This window comes from Schistocerca serialis, chromosome 9 (assembly GCF_023864345.2).
Source record: "Schistocerca serialis cubense isolate TAMUIC-IGC-003099 chromosome 9, iqSchSeri2.2, whole genome shotgun sequence".
In the NCBI taxonomy this organism is placed as follows: Eukaryota; Metazoa; Arthropoda; class Insecta; order Orthoptera; family Acrididae; genus Schistocerca; species Schistocerca serialis.
In genome coordinates this window covers 44,566,326-44,590,219 of record NC_064646.1, presented here as the reverse complement: position 1 = coordinate 44,590,219, position 23,894 = coordinate 44,566,326, and the positions used below count along the sequence as shown (strand labels likewise).

The following is a 23,894-nucleotide window of genomic DNA, read 5'->3' as shown; positions in this document are numbered from 1 at the left end:
GAAAATTGGATATACTGTGTTTTTTCTATGTTCAGAGTAAGTCCATTCACAGAAAACCAATTAATAACTTTTCCGAAGGCATTATTTGTATCATTTTCTATTGGAGTTTCCTTTACTGGATTAATAATGATGCTTGTATCACCAGCAAACAATGTCAGTTTAGCTTTGTCTTTCAGATGAGTAGGGAGGTCATAACCGTCTGGTACACCTAATGTAATTTCATCACAGTTAGATGAAGTGGCAAACTTCCTTAAATCACTTAACCGTATAAAGAAACTTTTTGCTTCCTGTTCTGTAGATATGACTTCAACCACTCATATGCTGTTCCATTTATACCATAGAATTGTACTTTCTGTAACATAATTTCACAGTTCACACAATCAAGTGCTTTGCATAAGTCGCACAAAATTCTTATAGGTGATATTTTACTGTTTAAAGACTACGATGTGGGCAGTGGAATTGTATGTTGCTGTCTCAGTGGAACAGGATATTTGAAATCCGAATTGTGATTTACTAAGTGTCCCATTACTGTTGAAATGGCTAACCACTTTTGGGTACATTACTTTCTTGATGATTTTTGAAAATGCTGTAAGCAGGGATACTGGCTGGTTATTTTTGACATCTGTGGTGCCTCCTCTTTTGTTGAGAGGCTTGACAATGGCATATTTTAACCTGTCTCTTTGAGTTGATTATGTATGTATGTGACTCAGAACATGAGCTATAACTGCTCCCCATTGTTTTAATATCTCGTTAGAGATGTCATCTACTCCAATAGAACATTTATTTTTCAAATATTTAATGATTTTCCTTATTTCACAAGAGGTTGTTATGTGAAAATTAATGTGGGTAAGATTGCTCAGAACTGACTCTTCCATATATGGCTTAGCTTTTTCTTGTGAACTATTTGCACCAGTGTTTTCACGTACACTTAAGAAATGGTTGTTAAATCTATTAGCTACTTGTGTACTCTTGGTCAAGATGGTATCATTCTTTTTAATAGTAATACTACCTACCCCAGTGGTTACTTTTCCTGTCTCCCTTCTAACAACATTCCATGTTGATTTGATTTTATTGCCCAAGTTGTTAATTCCATAACATACATATTTCTTGATTTTTCTGACATCTTTTCTTGGTATGTTACAATAATTTTTATAATGTAAAATTGCTTCTGGTTCTTTACTAATTCTTGTGTGTCAACAGTTTTCTATTTCTTTCTGAAGACATTTTAATATCTGTAATAATCTTTTCTTTGAAAACTGCATGGTGTTACATTTAGTAAATTTTTTTGGTCAACATTGTTAAAAAAGGGGTATAAATTTATTATGAAATAGGTTGCATTTATCATTAGTATTTGGTTCTTTATATCAGGGTGTATACCCTCTGGGAAATTCGGAAAAAAACCTAGGAATTTTTTCATCTGGGAGAAAACCGGAAAAAATCCGGCGATTTTTTTTTTTTTTTTTTTTTTTAGGATTCCGGAAATTTTTCGTTGTTTTAGACTTCAGTTAAATTTTTGTTATTTTCACTGGTAAGAACATAAACAGCAAACTGCGTCTAAGGTTTTAGCAAGAAGACTATGGAATACTTCATAACAGTAAACTGCTGCTGACGAGCTTGATGTCACAACTTTTTACATAAGTTCGTCTGAGCAGCTGCCCGCGGGCTCACGTGTACGCGCATTCGAGTTGCCTGTGGGCAGTACCTTCTCTCACTTTCGGCTACTTGAAGTGTGGCTGTTAGCCCTATCAGCAGCAGCAACAAGCAGCCAGATGCTACTTGGAAAATTTTTCTGGCGCGCCTGGGCTGCCAATTACTGCATTCGCATAGCGGTCTGGGTTGTAGTGGGGAGGGGTTAGTCTCCACATAAGCCATGTTTGTGTTTAGTGATTTTGCTGCTTCCTCTTTGTTTACACTTCTCACATCAAACGAAAACAAAACAGATTTCTGAGGGTGGGAGCTATCAAGTGAATTAAAGTACGTTCACATTATTACAGAAGGCTAACATATGTTATTAGTTGTTTTCTGATTTTATTTTATTTCCACGTTTTTTGGCAGTCAGTCGTCTTGCAGGACAATGATGTTATTTTTGTCGGTTTGCTAAATAAATGTGGCTTTTATTAATCTTTTCCCCAGAGGCAGTCAGTTTATTAGAAACGAAGTGTTTCATTCTGCGCTATCGGCTAGTTTCAACTGTTCACTGAATTTCAAGTGCAGATTTTTATCTTCTGGCATGGGTGGCATTATGCCACAATAAAGAACCAAACATGAGGTAGTACAGTACTGGTACTGCAAGAAAATTTGCATCTCAAAAACAGCATTGAAATTTTGATATCAGGTTGGGGCTTACTTCATTGTGAATTTGGACACATGAATGTGCACTTTAAGCTGAATTGTGCGTGTTAGTACGGTGTACGAAATTCCGACACTCTTGGAATATCCTATTTCTTTTATGGCGTCATATAATATCTCTTAATACCATATATGTACGAACGTATGGGCTTTCTATGTGATCATAGCTGCCCAAGTGCAGTAACGCCTTCTTTCTGGCACGCTCTGGCAAATGCTGAAACGAAGCTATTTCTAACAGGTCGTGGAATGATATTGCGAATGGTGCTTTGAAAAGTGTTAGTTTCATAGTGAATTTCCTTTTACACAGGATGAATTATGTTACATGTGTGAATATGCAGTGAATTTCTTAAATCACAGAGCATTTGACCCTCATTTAAAACTTAGCACATTGAGGACTAGCCACTAAGAAGAATTTTGAGCCCAGAAGACCACTCATTAATGTCATTATTTAAAATTTTACTGGTGCATTTGTCTGATGTATCTTAAAGTGTAACATACGCAAAAAAAGACCAATATAATATGTGAAAGCTTAACTTTTCTTGTAGCTATGTACTTAAATTTAAACTGTTAACTTTTCCTATTTGTGTGTTCACACTACTTAACATTGATGTTACTATTGGCTGACTATGTCACGTGTCCTGTGCCCTGAATATCTGCTGTCATTGGCTGATGAGATCAGGTGAAATGAGCGATGACCGGTGTACAAAATTGCATTTCAATCTTGATTTCAATGGTTCGGAAACTGACGTGCTGTTTCGAATCCGTACTTTCGTAATACGAATAGAAACATATGCAGCATATTGTCAAATGAAAATTCACAGCGTATATGTTGGTGCACATCACAGGTCTCTACAGAACTTTTTTTGCTGAGTTTTTTAATTCTCTGAAGTTCCATGTCATGTGTAAAACCTTTACCATTCAAAGGATTGATATTTTTACAACTCCAGGGGAAAGTATACTGCCACTTATCAGGGAGAAAGTGTATTTTTCACCATGGGAGCAGAGTATTTTCAAGTGGAAAAAGTGTATTTTTAACCAGGAAAACTCTGGGGAATTACTATTATTATTATTATTATTATTTTTTTCTTTGTCCGCTTATACACTCAGCATTTAAGTCTCCCCTACTAACATTTCTTAAAATTTTCTCTGAAGTGCTCTGTAGGTATTGGGTTGAGCGACCTTACACTTTTACTTAATGGTTTCTGAACTGTACATCCCGCTACATTCTGTAAGTTAATCAAATGTGCATCCTTGATAATCCATTTATCACAGGGAACGAATGTGTTAGTTGTGCATCCTCTTGCTGTACAAATAGAGTATCTATTAGAGTGCTGCTGTCTTGATCTATAAGTGTAACGAAATTGATCACTGATTCTAAGTTATATGTCATTAATAACCTTGAAATTAATCTTAATTTGCAGCTATCAGTACAAGTTTATATACTCAACTAAGAAACCTACTTCACCATTTAAAAATTCCATGACTGAATAACAACATTTTTTACTCAATGATGGCATGTAATACATGTTTCAGCAAACCTAGTTCCACTCTGTGAAGTTTTTCACTTTTAATTTATAATCTGTGGATTGGACCATGAAATTATCTTTGTTTTTAGTATGGTGCAAATCTTCAAAATGATTTCCTATAAATAATTCTGGTTTCTTATGTATGAAGATAAAAAATTCATAAATATAAATGTTCACAATGGGAGTTGTTATAACAATGAAAATAATCAATTTTCAAAACCCTGGGTCAGGGGAGACTTACCAGTCAGGATGAGAAGGAAAGACCAATTGTTGGGACTGTACTGGAAGAAATTTGAAAACTAGAGAGCTTAAAAGTGGAAGACAGGGTAATATGCAAGACAGAGATTACTGCCAAAACATTGTGAACAAGTTAATGCAAGTGAAAAGCTAAGTGAATTGTACATAATAGCAGAGGGGGATGGCAAACATTAGACAGGTCAGAAAATGAAAGATGTAGAAAACTGAAAGGGAGTGAAGAAAGGAGTAGTTACTGTGAAGAAATGCTGTGACAGAATAAATTACTGTAAATTGCAGACAGGTGGGTGGCGAGAACCGAGGACATTCTGTAGTGCTAATTCCCAACCACAAAGTTCTGAGAAATTGGTGTCTGAGGGAAGAATCCAGATGGTGCCTGTGGTGAAACAGCCTCTGAGGTCATGACAGTCATGTTGTAGAAGATGCTCTGCTACAGGATATTGTTTGTTGCTGGTATACACCCTCGGCCTATGCCCATTCATCCTAACTTACAACGTACCGGTAGACATGATGATGTAAAAGGCAGAACAGTGTTGGTATACAGTGTGTCGTTTCACAGGTGGCCATCCTTTCGATAGTATACATTTTGCAATTTACAGAGTTGATACAGGAGATAATAGAAGGGTGCATAGGGCAAGTCTTGCAGCAGGGACGGTCAGAGGGGTGGGAGCCATAGGGTAGGGAGATGGCTGCAGAAGGAGCACAGGGTCTTAGAAGGATATTGCGGAGATTGGAAGTGCTACAGAAAGCTGTTTTAGGTGTGGTGGGCAAAATCTCAGACAGAATGGAACTCATTTCAGGGCAAGATTTTAGGAAGTCAGAGCCTTGTCAAAGTAGCTGATTAATATGTTCAAGACCAGGATAATACTGAGTATCAAGTGGTGTGCTCCGAAGTTGTTTTTTGGAGGGATCAGCAGTGTCAGGATTGGATGTGATGGTCTGGAAAATTTGCTTTTGAACTAGGCTGGTAGGGTATTTATGTCCAGTGAAGGATGATGTGGGAAAGGTGGTGTATAGTTATGTTTTCCTCGAATGCTGCAGGGGAGGTATCGTTCGACATGGAAGTGATGACAACTGTCAGAATGAAAGTACTGTTGTTTGTTAGTAGGTTTAATGTGGACAAAAGTATATAACTGGCCTTCGGTGAGGATGAGATCAGCATCAAGAAAAGTGGCATGGGATTTGGAATAGGACCATATGAAATTTAATTGGGAGAAGGTATTTAGAGATTTCAGGAATTTTAACAAGTCAGCCTCACCTTGAGTCCATATGGCAAAGATGTCATCGATGTACCCAAACCAAACCATGGGCAGAAGACATTTGGATCCCAGGAAAGACCCTCCAAGTGATCCATGAAAAAGTTGGCGTAGGAAGGAGCCATCCTGGTTCCCATAGCCATACCCCTGATCTGTTTGTATGTCTGCTCCTCAAAGATGAAGTTGTTGTTGCTAAGTTGAGCAGGAAGGATGTCATAGGTTTGGAATCTGGTGGGTGCTGACTGAGGAAATGTACAGCAGCAGACTGACTAGGTACATGGGGCATGTTGGTATAAGAGGGATGTGGCATCAATGGTGACAAGCAAGGTGTGTGGCGGGAGTGGAATGGACATGGATTTCAGACAATCTAGGAAATGGTTGACATCTTTAATGTAGGAGGGAAGTCTTTGTTCTACAGGTTGCAGGTACTAATGAACTGAGGCAGATATTCTGTTTGGTGGGTGCTTTGAAGCTACAACTATAGGATGGCCAGGATAGTGTTTGTGGCTTTTAGGAAGAAGGTAAAAGGTGGGGGTGTGTGGTTTGGGTGGGACAAGAAGTTCTGTGGATTGAGGTGTTAGTTGTTATGAGAGGTCTGAGGTTTTAAGGAGAGACTGCATGTCAGTTTCAATCACAGGGATGGGATCTTGATGGCAGATGCTGTATGTAGGGGTGTCAGACAGCTGGAGTAGGCCTTCACTAACATATTCCTGTCAGTCGAGTACTACAGTGGTAGAACCTTTGTGTGCTGGGTGGATAACGATGGAATCGTCAGCCTTTAGGGAACACAGAGCCAGGTATTCTGCAGAGGACAGGTAAGGGTCATGTTGCAGGGACCTCAGGAAGGGTTATGAAGCAATGCTGGATGTGAGGAATTCTTGGAAGGCATGTAAGGGATGATTTTGAGGTAGTGGTGGTGAATAAAATTGATATCATGGTCGAAACTGTTCAAGGCAGGGTTTAATGTCAGGTTTGTTGTTGGAAAGGTTTTGAAATTGGATTGCAAGTGATATTTCCAGTTGACATTACCTCCAAAGCGGCATGATTAAATGCAGTTTTAGGGCTGAAAGCGAGACCCTTGGATAATACAGATAAAACGGGAGGGGAGAGTACTGTAGGTGAAAGGTTGATATCACTGTACTGTTGTGACTTGTGATTATGAGTAATTATTGGTCTTATTGGACTAGGAGGCAGTGCTGAAGGCTGTGGGATGTTAAGGAGGTTGGTCAAGCACAGTTTGTAGGAGAGGAGTGGTGGTTGGTGGTGTGACTGATTAGGGAGCTGCACAGGGATAGGAAGGGAAACACCCCTGTTGAAGTAGTTTAGGAGAAGGTGGGATAGCTTTCTGAGGTGAAGTCCAGTATGTTGTTGCAGTTTGAAGTTGGCTTGGTGGATGACACCATCCAAGGAAACATGAGGGGCAGATAACTGCAGGATTTAGCAGGAGAGGAGGAGGAGTGAAATTTGGCAGATGAGGCATATAGGTCACAGATTAGTCAGATAAGTGTAAGGGATTGTTGTATTTAAAATTGTAAAAGAGCGTGCTGTAGAGGGGGATTACGTCCAGAAACAGGGACTTTCAGTGTTAGCTAGGCCTGTGGGAGTAACTCCAAGGGACAAGCAGGTTTCAAGAAACAGAATGTGAGACCTTAGCTTTGATAGTGCAAAAACATGTTTTTGAAAAGAATGGATATAATATGTGATGGGATTTATCATGGCAAGAGAGGATGGACTGGAGTGTCACAAATAGTGCGAATGGCAAAAATGAGAAGCAGAGAGTGGAAAAAGATGAAAAAAATTGAAGAAAGTCGTGGAAAAAATTTGTACAAAAATCATGAGAATAGACAATGGTTAACAAGAAGTAATGAGTGGATGAGAATTTCTTGACAGAAAAGTTGTCTGTGCAATACGAAAAAATGATTAGAAAAGAAAAAATACAATAGGGAAAGTCATGAAAAGGGATAGAAGTTAAAAACTGAAAGTCATAGGAGAAAATGTAAATTACTGTGTGTGGCAATAAAGTAATGTAGGAGACTGCAGTAAAAGTCAGTTAAAGCAGTTTGGTGAAAAGCAAACACACAAAAAATTGAAAGAATTACATATTAACAAGTAAGTGGACGTTGGGAAACAAAATCGCTGTCAAATTTGCAAATAAATCTGCGAAAGACTATCGGGAGAAGGTGTTGCTATGTACTGATACTGAGTCATAATCAGTTTGTTATATGCAGATTTGTGAATGACAATAGACTTGTCTATGTGTACAGAAATCAGTAGGGGCAAAGTGTTCATTAATCTGGATAGTACAGATAAAAGAAATGAACACACTAGCATCTACATCTAGATACATACCCCGCAATCCACCATACGGTGCATGGCAGAGGGTACCTCGTACCACAGCTAGCATCTTCTCTCCCTGTTCCACTCCCCAACAGAATGAGGGAAAAATGAGTGCCTATATGCCTCTGTACGAGCCCTATTCTTTCATATCTTATCTTTGTGGTCTTTCTGTGAAATATAAGTTGGCGGCAGTAAAATTGTACTGCAGTCAGCCTCAAATGCTGGTTCTCTAAATTTCCTCAGTAGCGATTCACAAAAAGAACGCCTCCTTTCCTCCAGAGACTCCCACCTGAACTACTGAAGCATTTACGTTCATGTGATGATCAAACCTACCAGTAACAAATCTAGCAGCCCGCCTCTGAATTGCTTCTATGTCCTCCCTCAATCCGACCTGATAGGGATCCCAAACGCTCAAGCAGTACTCAAGAATAGGTCGTATTAGTGTTTTATAAGTGGTCTCCTTTAAAGATGAAACACATCTTCCCAAAATTTTACCAATGAACCGAAGACAACTATCCGCCTTCCCCACAACTGCCATTACATGCTTGTCCCACTTCATATCGCTCTGCAGTGTTGTGCCCAAATATTTAATCGACGTGACTGTGTCAAGCGCTACATTACTAATGGATTATTCAAACATTATGGGATTCTTTTTCCTATTCATGTGCATTAATTTACATTTATCTATATTTAGAGTTACCTGCCATTCTTTACATCAATCACAAATCCTGTCCAAGTCATCTTGTACGCTCCTACAGTCACTCAACCACACCTTCCCGTACACCACAGCTTCATCATCAGCAAACAGCCGCTCATTGCTATCCACCCCATCCAAAAGATCATTTATGTAGATAGAAAACAACAGCAGACCTACCACATTTCCCTGGGGCACTCCAGGTGATACCCTCACCTGCGATGAACACTCATCATTGAGGACAAGCACATAATGTAGAAGAGAGGTGACAGGTTGAACAAGACAGCTGATGACAAGACTGATGAAAGGATTACATAAGAAGTAATGATGACCACATGGGCTAATATAAGTACAAAAATGTAATTGGATAGATAAAAAAAATCTACTCAGCAAGTAGTAGCAGGAGAACAAACATGTAAGGGAGGTTTTAGGTATGCAAGCTTTCGGAGCCAATGGCTACTTCTTCCGGCTGTAGGGTGGAAGGGGGAGGAAGAGGGGTGAAGGAAAAGGACTGCAGAGGTTTAGGAAGAGCTTTAGAGTTTGGCAAAGTCAGCCAGAACCCCGGGTCAGAGGAGATTTTCTGGACAGGATAAGAAAGGAAGACTGAGAGCTCAAAGGTAGAAGACAAGGTAACATGTTAGACGGAGACTACTGCTACAACATCATGCGCAAGTTAATAAGAATGAGAAGCTAAGTGCATTGTACATAACAGGGGCACGAGGGGGACGGCAAAACATAGACAAGTTAGAAAATAAAATATGTAGAAAACTAAAATGTAGTGAAGAAAGGGATAGTTACTATGAATAAATGGTTAGATGGAAGGAATTAATGTAAATTGAGGTCAGGTGGATGGTGAGAACCAAGGACACGTTGTAGTGCTAGTTCCCACCTGCGGAGTTCTGAGAAACTAGTGTCCGGGGGAAGAATCTATATAGTCCATATGGTTAAAGAGGCACTGGTCATGACTGTCATGGTGCAGAGCATGCTCTGCAACAGGATATTGTGTGTTGCTGGTATACACCCTGTGCCTATGCCTGTTCATCCACTCTGTTAACTTGGAGACAGTCATGCCAATGTAAAAGCCCGAACAGTGTTCACATAACAGCTCGTATATGACATGTCATTTCACAGGTATATGTCTTTGATAGTACATGTTTTGTCAGTTACAGGGCTTGCATAGGTGGTGGTAGAAGGGTGCATAGGGCAAGTCTTGCTGCAGGGACAGTCACAGGGGTAGGGAGATGAGTGCAGAAGGAGCATAGGGTCTGACAAGGATATTGTGGAGATTGGGAGGGTGACTGGAAGCTATTCTAGGTGTGGTGGGCAAAATCTCTTGACAGAATGGCTCTCATTTCAGGACACACTTTTAGGAAGTCATAGCCTTGTTAAGGTAGCTGATTATTACATTCAAGACAAGGATAATACTGAGTGACAAGTGGTGTGTTCTGAAGTTGTCTGTTGGAGGGATCAGATTGGATGTGATGGTCTGGGAAATCTGCTTTTGAACTAGGCTGGTGGGGTAATTTCATCCAGTGAAGGCTGAGGTAAGAGTGGTGGTGTATTGCGGTAAAGAATCTGCTTCCAAACAAATATGTTTGCCTCAAATGCCAAGGCTGTATGGAAAAGAATGTTTGACATGGAAATGATGGCAACCATCAGAATATAACTACTGTTGTTTGTTAGTAGGTTTAATGTGGACAGAAGTGTGTAGCTGGCCTTCGGTGAGGATGAGATCAATATCAAGAAAGTGGCATGGGATTTGGAATAGGACCATGTGAAATTTAATTGGGAGAAGGTACTTACAGATGCCAGCAATTTTAACAGGTCAGCTTCACAATGAATCCATATGGCAAAGATGTCATCAATGTATCTAAACCAAACCAGGGGTTGAAGACTAGCAGATCCCAGGAAAGCTCCTTCCAAGTGACCCATAAAAAGGTTGATGTAGGAAGGAGCCATATTGCTTCCCATAGCCGTACCCCTGATCTGTTTTTATGTCAGCCCCTCAAAAGTGGAGTAGTTGTTGTTAAGTATAAAGTTGATTAAATTGAGCAGGAAGGATGTCATAGTTTGAAATCGGATGGGTACCGCCTGAGGAAATGTTCAGCAGCAGACAAACCAAGTATGAGGGGGATGTTGATATAGAGGGAGGTGGCGTCAGTGGTGACCAGTACGGTGTGTGGAGGGAGAACGATGGGCACGGATTTCAGATGATCTAGGAAGTGGTTGGTGTCTTTAATACAGGAGGGAAGTCTTTGTAGTATGGGTTGCAACAAAATGTCCTTGTTTCTCACCACCCACCTGGCCTTAATTTACATTAATTTCTTCCGTCTCAGCATTTTGTCACAGTAACTTCTCCTTTCTTCACTTCATTTGAGTTTTCTGCCAGTTTCATTTTCTGACCAGTCTATTATTCACTGTCCCACTCCTACATACATACAGTGAATTTAGCTTTCCACTCATGTTAACTCGTTCATGATATATTAGCTGTAATCTCTGTCTTGCTTATTACCCTGTTTTCCACTTTTAAGCTCTCAGGTTTTCAAATCTCATCCATTGAATCGCAATAATCAATCTTTCCTTCTCATCCTGTCCGGTAAGCTTTCCCTGACCCAGGGTTCTGGGTGACTTTTCTTATCTCCACCTCTTTTCCTAAATCTCTCCAGTCCTTTTCCTTCTCCCCTCATAATCCCCCTTCAGTCCTTCTGCCGGAAGGCTCCAAAAGCTTCCTAAACTAAAACCTTTTTGGTATGTGTGTTTTCTGCCACCGCTTGGTAAGCAGATTTTATTATCTATCCAATTACAATACAGAATGAGAGTAAGGTAGATATATAAGAACTTGTACAATGAGTAATAATTCACTGGCTGACAAGTTAAGTAAAGAGATTTGTGCCGTGTGATGGGGTATATCAGTAATGTATTCTCATTGTAACTCTTTGAGAATGGATGTTGGATATATGTCTAATAGCTTTATACATGAACTGGTATTAAAATTTCTTGTATGACAGTAAGGGAATAAATATTCGCAATTTTACTGCATTTGTCTTTAGGTTGGCTCTATGGCTTTGTGTGTTCACCAGCCACTAGATGGCATTGTTGCCTTCACCAATGGTAGGTTGTGGCATTATCACGTCAGTTTTGCACTGTAGCGTCGAAAGATAGCTGCACTATTCTCTGGTTGCACCGTAGAAGGACAGTGTTTTGTAATATGTTTTTTGTAGTTTGAAGGTGTACAAAGTGTGGCAGTTCAAAGAAGACTTTGAGTACAGTATGGGAACAATGTTTGTCGCAGTGAAGTGTTTACCAGTGGCATGGATTGAACAATTCAAATGATGGATAAGGAAAGAGCAGGGCATCCAGCTACAGCCTAACTGATGCCAGTATTGAACAAGTTCATGCCTCAATTCTGATAAACAGAAAGGCAAATCATGTGCAGATTAGTCATGGTTCTGCATATGAAATCAGCACCTTCTTCGCACAGTCATGCTAACAAATGTGAAACTTTTCTGAAGTAAATCATTGGAGATGAAGCACGGAGCAAATGCCAGAGAATGGAATGGGAAGCACCTTGAATCTCCAGTCAAAAAGAATTCAGATTCAACAGCAAACAGTGGCCGTTACAGTGATACGCTGTCAGATGAGCTGAAACCGGTAAATTGCAAAAATCGCAGATGTTAAAAGGCAATCTTTTGTTGCACGACCATGCACGTCCACACAGCATCACCCACAGATCTCAAACTTTCGGACTTATGTATTTCGAGGTGTTGGAGCATCGTGTATACAATCCTGAACTCGCTCCATTGGACTACCGTCTGTTTGGTCCCCTGAAAGGTTCTTTTAGAGGCCATCGATTCAGCTCTGATCAACAGGTGGAGGAAGCGGTGCATACGTGGCTTGGTACACAATCAAATCTTTTTTCAGAGGGTATCGGAAAGCTTTTGCAATGATGGACTAAGTGCAATGAAAAGCAGAGGGAATTATTTATTTCCAACATGCTCCATTACAGTATTTGTAATATTACATGTATGCGTTGGGTGTATTTGTGGGAGGCGCGCGGGATTAGCCGAGCGGTCTAAGGCGCTGCAGTCATGGACTGTGCGGCTGGTCCCGGCGGAGGTTCGAGTCCTCCCTCGGGCATGGGTGTGTGTGTTTGTCCTTAGGATAATTTAGGTTCAAGTCGTGTGTTAGTTTAGGGACTGATGACCTTAGCAGTTAAGTCCCATTTCACATACATTTGAACATTTTTTTGTGGGGAGGGGGGGGGGGATGTGATGGACTATTCATGTTGTGTGGTGGTGGTGGTGGTGGTGGTGAGAGAAAGGGGAGGGTGAAACCCAGTACTGACACATAGCCTACTCTCGCGAATAGCTCCAAGGGGGCTGCCCAGCTTGATGCACTTACTTCATTAGACACTGCGGAAAGGTTTGATGTGTAAACCAGGTCATTGGCGGAAAGTCTGGTGATTGGGAATTTTAATTCACCACCTTGCTTCTCCTTGCCAGCCAAATAATGGAAGCGAAAATTTTTTCTACCAACAGGATTTGAACCGGCCTAGTCCCAGGTCAAGCTCTGCTGCACAAATGTGCTTTAGCGACCTCGGCCATGGAGACAGGTAATCAGGAGGATGCGCTGAAAAATAATATCAATGAGAATTGTGTCCTCTTGTAGTAAATAGTACAAACTGATTGCAGATACTTTTCTTCTTACCCTTATAGAAAGTTATCATCAAGTCAGAAAGTAACTTGCAGAGCGCATACATTAGTAAATAAATTTGATTCAGACAAAATGGAAACACAAAAACTCAACTATACAAATAACTTCCGATGGGTGAAATAGAGACGATATAAATACTGACTGGCTACAGTACAAAAAGCATTTTTGAAAAAGAGGAAATTAACATCTAATCTAAATTTAAGTGTTAGGTATTTGTCTGCAGTGTAGCTTTGTATGGAAGTGGTAATGGGGATGATAAGCAGTTCAGACAAGAAGAAAGAACTGCAGGAAAAAATAAACTTATGGCATATGTAGAGTAAAAGAAGTGATTGATTGAATGATAGGAAAGATCCTGAGGTGTCGAGAAATCTTCAGTTTGGTAATAGAAGTGGGGGGGGGGGGGGGGGGGGATTGTCGATGGAGCTGAAGGCCTGCATACAGTATGCAGGTTCAGGCGGGGATATAAGAGACAATAGTTATTTGAAAATGAACAGGCTCATACAAAATGGAAAGTGGGGGGGGGATTGTCGATGGAGCTGAAGGCCTGCATACAGTATGCAGGTTCAGGCGGGGATATAAGAGACAATAGTTATTTGAAAATGAACAGGCTCATACAAAATGGAATAGAGTAGAGAGCTGCATTGAACTGGGCTGGAGACTGAAGACCACCACTATAACAACAAAATCAATGGGTATGTCATTCTGCATGCGTTCTGCACTCTTTGCAGCATTTGTAGTAACTGGCGAGTGACCACATTCCAGTCTCTCGGTAACCCGTGACAAGACATGTCAGTGGATGAAAAATCTGTAGAACTTGCTGGTCAGGGCAACAGCCCTACATACTGTGCTCGAGGCAGGCCACGACAGCATGAGCAACATGTGGTCTCGTGTAATCTTGTTGAAAGGTAGCGTCATGGAGATCTGGAAAATGGGGCATGGCCACCAACCTTGACACATCACAAATGTAATGGGATCTATCCATATTACCAGCTCTGTGAACTAGAGTGAGCCTGTCTTGTAGCTGATGACACCTGACGCTACTGCACCAGGTGGTGGGCGCAAGTAATTGATGAGCGCTGTTTATTCTCGTCACAGCCTCTGCACACAGGTACGTTGATTGTGATGTTGCAGACAGAACTGAAACTCATCTGAACGACGACACTGTGCCACTCCTCGGTCCCCTATTGTCGGCCATTCTGGTGTCGGAATGCCTGTCTCTGCTGCTGTGTGCTGGCATTTCGTGGTGCTCCAGGCATCCATTTGGATACTTGCCTCGCTACAGATGAGCTCATTTCCCAGCACAACGTACGTATGTGACTGCACAATCCTGCATGGACGAGTAACGGCATGTCTGTCCTCTCGGTTACTAATCAGGCTGGGCTGATGAGATCAAGTACAGCCCTTCTGAAACTGTCAGTTCCCTATCTGCGGGACAGTCGTGGGAGCAAGATACTGCCAGCAGCTGCAGTTAATAGTCGCTTTGTGGAAAAATTCTCTAGTGCTCGGAGAATATTGCTCACACTGCTTTATTGTTTTTTTGTAAGGGTAACCGTGTGAGCACCTTCTCAGTGAGGAGAGGCTGGTTAGGACACTGTAGCTTGTTTGGTGCTCAAAATTCAGTTCAGTTGGTTCTGCATTTTAATGTTAATCTGAAGTGTGTTTCAAAAAAAGTCACAAGAAACATTTGCAAAGTGTATGAAGAATGTATCATTATCCTGCTCCTTTGTGTCTTTTGATTGTGTAGCTTGTATGCAGCCAAATTTCTCAGTGTGTTGTACTACAAGTATATGTTCCATGTGATGCTCAGTAGCGCCATTAGGTAATGGCACCTTTTGAGCTAGTAATTCACAGTTCTGTAATAGTCATATTGTAATTTTTATTTACAGCCAGCACTGATGCTGCAGGGAACCAGGCAGGCAGCAAACTTCCTGGTGGACTGGTGACCAAAGGCAACTCTTCACTGGGTTACGAAAAGGTTCGTGTTGGAGCAGGACCCGGTCAGATGCCATTTCCGTTTGCCTCGCCAGGGCTCTTTCCGAATATGGGCTTTTACCCTGGCATGGCTGGAATTCCACAACATGCAATGAATGCAGCATTACTTCAGCAATGTAAGTTCCATTTAGCATTGTTTATTATGTTTTGCAGTTATATTGTTGCTCTGACATGAGAAAATGCTATGAGTAGTTTTTCTATGTTATTGATTGGGAAACATTCTGGTCAAACATGTAAATTTAGGAATCACTTGTGCTAAAGAACATTTTCTCGGTGGAAGAGTTAACATTTATAATGTAACAGCAGTGACTAAACTAGAACTCTTTGCTTTCAAATGTCTCAGTAGGAACAACAGGCAGTAGAGAATAATTCCTGTGAGGGGATACATGGGGGACAGTAAAACCAGTCCTATCCCTAGATCTCTCTCTACCCCAGTATGTGCTGCCCAAAAATAAAAGAGAAGAAGCTGCAGCCTTGCAGGAGACTTCGTCATTGGCCTTGTCGTGTTTCATTCTTCACTGTTTATCCTCACGCAGTTTCTTCAATTTCTTATGTACACTACCATGAGAAAGAGGAACATTCTAGTGAAACATGCATGAAAACATCACACCCATGTTGAAAGCAAGAAATGGACAGGGAAACCTTATCATTGGTGATGTTTAAACCAAATAAAAGAAAACATGTATTGTGCCGAAAAAATACAGCTCAGTAGTTACGTACAAATTATCAGTATGAATGAGTTATAGATTCGTCAGCTGCTAGTGATACTACGTCAGTACAAATGGAGAATTTGAACTACATAATTTTGGAAGTATCAGTGCACTGAAGAGGTGGGACGATTTTATATATTTACATCCCTCAAACCTCTTCAAGTCAGTCACAGGTACAATGTTGATGTAATTGAATTTCAGAAAATGTATTGAATGGGACCTACTACTCTACCTAAAACACATCACAAATTTGCAGTAGTTGCATTCCTGTTGTGCTCATTCATATCAGCAGAGGACTATAATTAAACATCAAATTGACGTTGCTGAGTCTTAGAATTTTGGTGTATGAATGTATTTGGTTTAAACCTACCAGAAAAAGCAATGTTATGTAAAATGTTTCACTGTGTACTTGACAAATATTGTACTTCATGTGACCCACCCGTGTAACTGCGCACGTTAAAGTGCCATCCGGGACTGGGAGGTGTGTCGGCCCTGAATCGAATCTATCTGACGGCTTAACAGTGAGGGTCAGTGGGCTGGCAGTGTGTTGGCCCCGATTCGAATTTATCCGATGGATTAACAGTGAGGGTCAGTGGGCTGGCCAACTTGTATGTGGTTGTAGCTGGTTTCCAACATCTGACTAGGTGAATACTGAGCTGGTACTTAAGTCCTGCCTCAGTTACACGATTCTCAGACATTTAGAAAATTCTTTCACACGGGTAACACTGCACATAGACATATGGGTACACACATTCCATCCAGGAGTAACAGGGTGATGACATGAAGGGCATCTGGCCACCCCTTAAATTAATTGTGCCAAATCCATAGTACCATGCCATCCCTGCAAAGAAGCGGGACAAGGTGTGTATATTCTCCTAAGATTTTCTGGCATTTCAGAGGAGAAATGTCAATACTTAACAACTTTAAGTTGACCTTCTTTGTGGTTTTCATTTGCCCAACAACATTGACACCTAAAGCCTGTGAGATGGATACTAAAACAGCAGGTTATGAGTGCACTTCAATCTGGTGTGTTGGGAACAATTTATGACTTGACAAAACAGTTGCAGCAGTGCTTTTGTAAGAACTCTTAAGTAAATGATGAATAAGAAATGATGGTAGAAGACTTTTGATTATGTATTGAGGTCACAATCAAACTGTATTTTATGTTGTGTAGCATGCATTCCATTGAACCCTAACCACCTCCATTTACGACTTCAGTGGTGTCGAGCGAGAGCTCGTCGGAGGGCGAGGTGGAGGTCTGTTACGTTTTGATGAAAACTGTTTCCGCCTCGATGCCAGTGATGGCCGTGTGTCAATCAGACAGAGGCCAGTTGAGAGCCTGCAACCGACCTGTCTGCGTGCTAGACACACTGGACCTACACTGGAGTTATGGTCTAGGATGCGATTTCGTATTACAGCAGGAGCATTCTCGTGGTTGTCCCGTGCACGCTGACTGTAAATTTGTCAATCAAGTGATTCAACCTGTTGTGCTGCCATTCGTGATAATCATTTCAGGGAGTGTTTTCCAACAGTGTAACGCTCGCCCACACGCTGCTGATGTAACCCGACATACTGTACAGGGTGTCTACGTGTTTCTTTAGTGCACTCGATCACCAGATCCGTCTCCAATCGATCATATACGGGACATGATAAGATGACAACTCCATCGTTATCCAGTATCGGCATTAACCGTCTCTATATTGACCGACTGAGTGCAACATGTGTGGAACTCCATCCCACAAACTGATCTCCGGCACCTTTACAGCACACTGCATGCACATTTGCATACTCACATTCAACATTCTGGTGCTTATGCCGCTTATTAATGTATTAGCATTCACGTTCACAGTCGCTTATTTACACTTCCGTTAACCTGTGATCTTGCAATGTTAATCGCTTAAGCATGGTACCTCGACAAAAGATTTCATGAAATTTCATTACTCTACATTAATTATTTTTTGGATGTACAATTTTTTTTCACAATTGTATAAACTAGCTGAGAAGAAATGGGATTCCGTGTATCAGGTGATGAAAGGGTCTGACAACAAATGGAATAATTTCTGTATGTCCGCGTATATACAGGTGGTTGTGGGACCTTGGTTGCTCAGTACAAAATGTCGGCAAGTGACGATCGAAGGGATCAGTGTGTCAGAAAATCACGAATACTGGCCCCGTTGTGACTGGACCAGAGAGGGGATCCTCCTACACATTAGTCACGGGCCTGAAGATGGCATAATATGTCTCTGAAACTGGTTACTTCATAAAATAGCAACTGGAAATTTAGACAGTTGAAAGGTGTTTCAATTTGACATTTCACAAATAGAATGAGTGCTGTTCAACCCTGTTGAATTGTTACAGCTATTGCTGTCCTGTCAAAGAAATTCAAAAGGTAGTTAAACATTACCAAACTAGAAGCAGTCCTAGGCCAAATCTCAAACCTGCTTTATAAAGCCACTACTGTCTGATTTGGTGCAATGGTTAGCACATCAGACTCGCCTTCAGGGTGGGAGAGGAGGAGGGGGGTTGAGGGGTATTTCAAATCACCGTCCAGACTTAGGTTTTCCGTTGTTTTCTCGTGCTCTGTCTCGGATGACTGCACTGTCAACAGGACATTAAACTCTGGTCCTCCTCTTCCTTCTTGTACAGGTGCCACTTCGCAGGTTTTTAAGAAAAAATACAATTGGGCTAAGCTAACTCATAAACTGAAATTGCTAACCTCGGAAATCAGGTGAGCAGCAAAGCAATAGAGCAGTCTGATAATATAAGTAAAGCATTCTGGGAGCTAGCTGACAAATGCTGTAATAATCCCAAGACGGTGAACACAGAGCCATTCATCATAAGACGTGATGATAAAATGGAAAAAACCCAAATACGATATGTACAGTCAAACTTGCTCTGAAACGGAATCGCGTGGGACTAATATAATTTTCCAAACTGTACAAATTTCCAGATACACGAAACTCACCAGGCCACATAAAATTTGCCATGCATTGTGCACAAAAGTATAAATTTGTAATTATGCAAATGTTTACGTACCTTCACTTCTGCATTGTAGATGTTCATTTACTGTATGTTGTACAATAGAATGCTAGACTATTTCACTAATTGATAAATAACACAGCATTTCTGTATTGTTACTATAATGTTAATTTCTTTTATTGTTGTATGTAGGTGCATATTATTCCCATGTTTCTGTGCTTTACATTTTACTTTTTTGTCACTTATTGAAGAAGGAAACATGTTTGAATTTCCCGTTTTTTCACAATTTTTTGGTCCATGCAATGATTTTGACAGCTTAAGAGAGGGAGAATTTGTATTTACTGCAAATTGCATAACATCGTTTATGCGTGCAGCAGCTTCATCAGGTGTATTAATTTCTGTAGGGATAACATTTTGTTCCTCTTCTTTTCCTTTGTTTACTCACGATCGTCTTCTGTTAAATCTGTTGCTGAAGTAAAAGTGGAGCAAGTTGACAGGAAGACATCACTTTGAATGTGATTATCTGCATTACATGGAATGTTTTGCGTTTTAATTAATTCACAGTTAGGTTGTACAGTATTGTCTTCCATTCTGCTGCTACATTTTTCTGCACATTCTTAGCTTTCCTGTCTATCCATTCTGTGGATGTCTTAAACTCCGTATTTCCAAGTTCTTTAGTGACTTTCAGAACCTCATTCTGCAAAATGGTTCCAGAGAAAGGTAAGTTTGTTTGCCCGAGCACTTTTGAACTGTTCACTCACTGTGTCATTAATTTCTTCATTTCCTGTCATCTTCCTTTTCATTTGCCTGTTCCGACTTACCCATTCATCCCATATCTTTTTGTTGCTTCTTATATCATAAATTTGTGTTTTACTGCATTTGAAATGCAACATTATTTTATGCACAGAGAGTTTCTTTTCCACTGACCTCGATTACCTTAATCTTGAGTGGTTAGCACACTGGACTCGCATTCGGGAGGACGACGGTTCAATCCCGTCTCGGGCCATCCTGATTTAGGTTTTCCGTGATTTCCCTAAATCGTTTCAGGCGAATGCCGAGATGGTTCCTTTGAAAGGGCACGGCCGATTTCCTTCCCAATCCTTCCCTAACCCGAGCTTGCGCTCCGTCTCTAATGACCTCGTTGTCGACGGGACGTTAAACACTAACCACCACCCCCACCTTAATCTTGTTGTTGAATGTTATCAACACATACCTTTTGTTTGGGCTGTTACCGGTATTACTTAAAGTGCTACTAATGAACTGAAAATGGCATGGAATAATGCAGGCAGTGCTTTTCTTTGGAATACTTGCTGGGTAACACCATTGTTTAACGGAACAAGACCTAGTTTAACGGAACAAGACCTAACTATTGCATTGTGCAGATTGCAGCTGTTGTTTGTAGGTACGCAGCAATGTTCCAGTGTGTGTCCACGTGTGTCGATAATAATGGAAAACAAGACATGCCGACAAACACAACATTCACTAACGAATCATTTCCTTTAACGTACCGACTCTGTGTGTAACTTGTCCCATGTTGTACAGAGCAGCACGATTTGATGTCCATATCTGCGGCTCCGTGCTGTGCCACATAACAGTATTGTCAGGGCTGTACAGTCTTTGTGTTAAAAGTAGCATCCTTGTAGATTTGTGAGTAACTAATGTATACTGTTAATACACCAGTAACGAATAACCTCTTTACTGCATCATACAATGAATTATTAATTAAATGTTAAAATTTGCATTCCATTTCTGCTTTAGGCATGTTCCGCTTCATACAAAAAATTAGCATTTAAAAGTGTATTGTATATATCAGGACTAAAATACTAGAACAGTTTGAACAGATTTCTGAATTTACATGTAATGGTTTTATCAAGTTTTGCTGTAAAAATTAAAGCAACAAACCCTTATTTCCCCGTGTTGTGTCTAATTCATGGTATAATCATAAAAAGTGTCAACAGAAGTCCGTACAGTCGTGTTGTTCACGGAAGATGGCATTCCGGTCAGTGGACAACCACGTCAGCAATGACGTCAGAGGGTACCTGTCAAATGGGGTAGTGTTTGCCAGGTAGTCCCACATCCACAATCACTGCCTATACAGTCACAGATGGTGTATGGCACAAGGAAGATGCCTATCAGACTTTTTGCAGAGAAGGTGCCTTAAGAAGAATGGAAGCAAGACAGTCACAGACTGATATGCCCCGAAGGCTAAATGTGAATTGGTCTATTGTTTCTCGGATGTGGCGACAATCTATAGAGACCGAAACACTATCCTGAAGACCAGAGCATGGCTCACCACATGTGGTATCAAAAGAAGATAGTTATTTGGCCATAAGGGCACGACAGTACTGCCTTATTACTGCACGGCAACTAGCGTGACTCGCAACACCCGCTTCACGTGTTATATCGGGACAAACAGTGTAAAGAAGGCTTCGCCAGAGTATCTTTTATTATCAGAGACGCTCTGTATGTGTACTTCTGATGTGTCTTCACAGAAGGGAATGTCTGGAGTGGAGTCGTCAACGTGCCATCTGGATGGTTTTTTCACGGGCGAGTCCCGATTTGGTCTGGAGAGTGGTTATTGACATATTCGCATCTGGAGGGATCGTGCAACACAATTTCTGAATCCAAACATTGTGGAAAGAGATTGCTATCGAGGAGGAGCCTTAATGGTGTGAGCAGGGTCTATGGAGACCTTTGAACACCTCTTCATGAGATTGTACGGGTGAATCGCCAAGGTTTAACTGCTGTCAGTTATGACGATGAGAACTAGGGACCTCGTGCAGTTTTGCGAAGTAGTGAGTAGTGTGCCCAGACTTTGTATTGATGGACAATAATGCTTGACTTCATAGAGCACGCATGGGTGGTTGATTTTTTTTTTTTTTTTTTTTTTTTTTAAATGGAAGACACTGCTCATATGGCATGGCGTGCTCACTATCTCAACTTGAATCCCATAGAGCTTGTCCGGGATGAGCTAAGAAGACAGGTTGCATCCTGGCAGCATCCCCCAGCCACTCTCAAAGACTTGCGGGCAGCTCTGCGGGAAGAATGGGTGTTATTGCCTCAATATGGGACTGCTGACATCACTCACAGCATGCTCCATCGTTGTGAGGCCTGTATTGCAGCCAGGAGTGGTAACACCCCGTGCTGTTCACTTTAACCAGTTGTCGGAATGTGTGCGGAAATCCGTTAAGTTGGAAAGAACAAAGAATTTTTTGCCTACCGATATGCATGTTGTAGTCGTGTATGTTCTTGACACTGTCTCTACTTTGCTATCATCTGTTTGCAATATTTCGTGACAAAATAAATGCACCCTTGCAAAATTTCCGTTTGTTGCTTTAATTTTGGACACACGTGTATTTCACTTCTCCATTTGACCAACCAAACCTGTGTTATAGAGGCAAAGGTCAAGACACTGGGTAACCTCACTCATTGCTCAAAGTTTGAATGTAAGGAAGCAAACGAGCAGGAAGTATGCATGGTAAATAGGGGTGGGGAATCTGGATGTGATGGCATATCCGGTGCAGCTATTAAGGTTTGCTTTTAGGACTGTCTAAACATCTTACCTACCTTATTAACTACCGCATTATATAAATGTGTATCTAGCTATCCTAAAAATGAGTGTTGTGAAACCAGTGTATGGAAAGGGAAGTAAAGAACAGCTCTCTGAGTGTACACAGACATCACTAATTTCCACCTTTAGTAAGATGTTAGAAACTATTATTCTGTCCTAGCTTAGTGCCTTTTTGGCAACAGCCTTGCCGCAGTGGATTCACCGGTTCTTGTGAGATCACCGAAGTTCAGCGCTGTCGGGCGTGGCTTGCACTTGGGTGGGTGACCATCCAGCCGCCATGCGCTGTTGCCATTTTTCGAGGTGCACTCAGCCTTGTGATGCTAATTGAGGAGCTACTCGACCGAATAGTAGCGGCTCCGGTCAAAGAAAACCATCATAACAACCGGGAGAGCAGTGTGCTGACCACATGCCCCCTCCTATCCGCATCCTCAAATGAGGGCCGATGGGCCACTTGTGGCCTGAAGACGGAGTGCTTAGTGCCTTTTTCACAATACACAAACTGATTGTAAATTCTCAGCATGGATTTAGAAAAGTACTAAGTGCAACCACAGCAATTACGCTGTTCTTCCATGAAATGTACTATCTGCTGGTGTGCTTTTAGATCTAACAAAAGCTTTTTATACAGTAAACAGTCGGTTACTTCTAAAAGAACTAAAGTCATACCATGTTAGGGATCCACCTCTGCATCTTCTAGCCACATACATGTTGAATTGTGAGCAGCACAGTAAACTTACATGCAAATTAGATTACAAAAATTATGAACTTTCAATTTACCAGTGAAACAGTAATACATCTTGTAACTCTGGGCTCAATCCGTGGTCACTTTCTTTTCCTCATATCTATTAATGACATATGCTCAATCCATTAACTACCATATAATAAGCTATACAGTTGACACCCCTCTCTTGTTCTATGGTAGAGGATGCAAGGAGCCACTAATAGTGTAACAGAATTAATGAAATTGTGAATTGTCAGAGCCTTAAGGTGAGTGTCATCAAATCTCAGTTACAAGCATTTAAAATTGGCTGTTCTCGCCACATCAAGTAAATAATGTATCTCAGCAACAGAGTAGCAGTTGTGAACTTCTGGCTGTGGATGTTGATAAAAATCTGTGGTGGGCAAAGAACATTAATTTTCATCTTCAACTTTTGTGGTCGTGTCTTCCTCAGTTGCATGTAATATTACGGTATATGGATGATTTTTAATTATGGACCGTCTGACAGCAACTTTTTTAATTTTGTATATGCGTAGTGGCTTACATCTTCTCAGCCAGACCACAAAGATAGTTCATAGTCAAACATTTAAAATGGTATAATACAGGATGAGTTACCCGTTTTTCAAATATGGGATTGAATTGTGGGGCTGTATACCCGATATACACTTAAAAAGAATATTGTTGTGAAAGAAAAGACCTACAAGACTTATACATGGGATGGACCATAGAGAATCATGTCCTAAAGTGTTTTTGCAGTTCAGAAACTTAACGAATGTTTTCTTTGTACATGTTTAAGT

General features: G+C 40.9%; 1 protein-coding gene across 2 annotated transcripts in view; it reads left to right on the top strand.

Annotated features, from left to right (window-relative positions):
- LOC126419189 (protein strawberry notch) overlaps nt 1-23,894 on the top strand; it is a 299,812-nt gene that overhangs the window by 15,618 nt on the left and 260,300 nt on the right. For both annotated transcript variants that reach the window (XM_050086323.1, XM_050086324.1), the window contains one exon: nt 15,017-15,238. In XM_050086323.1, coding sequence (XP_049942280.1) covers nt 15,017-15,238 — 222 coding nt within the window. The remainder of the gene's footprint in view (nt 1-15,016; nt 15,239-23,894) is intronic.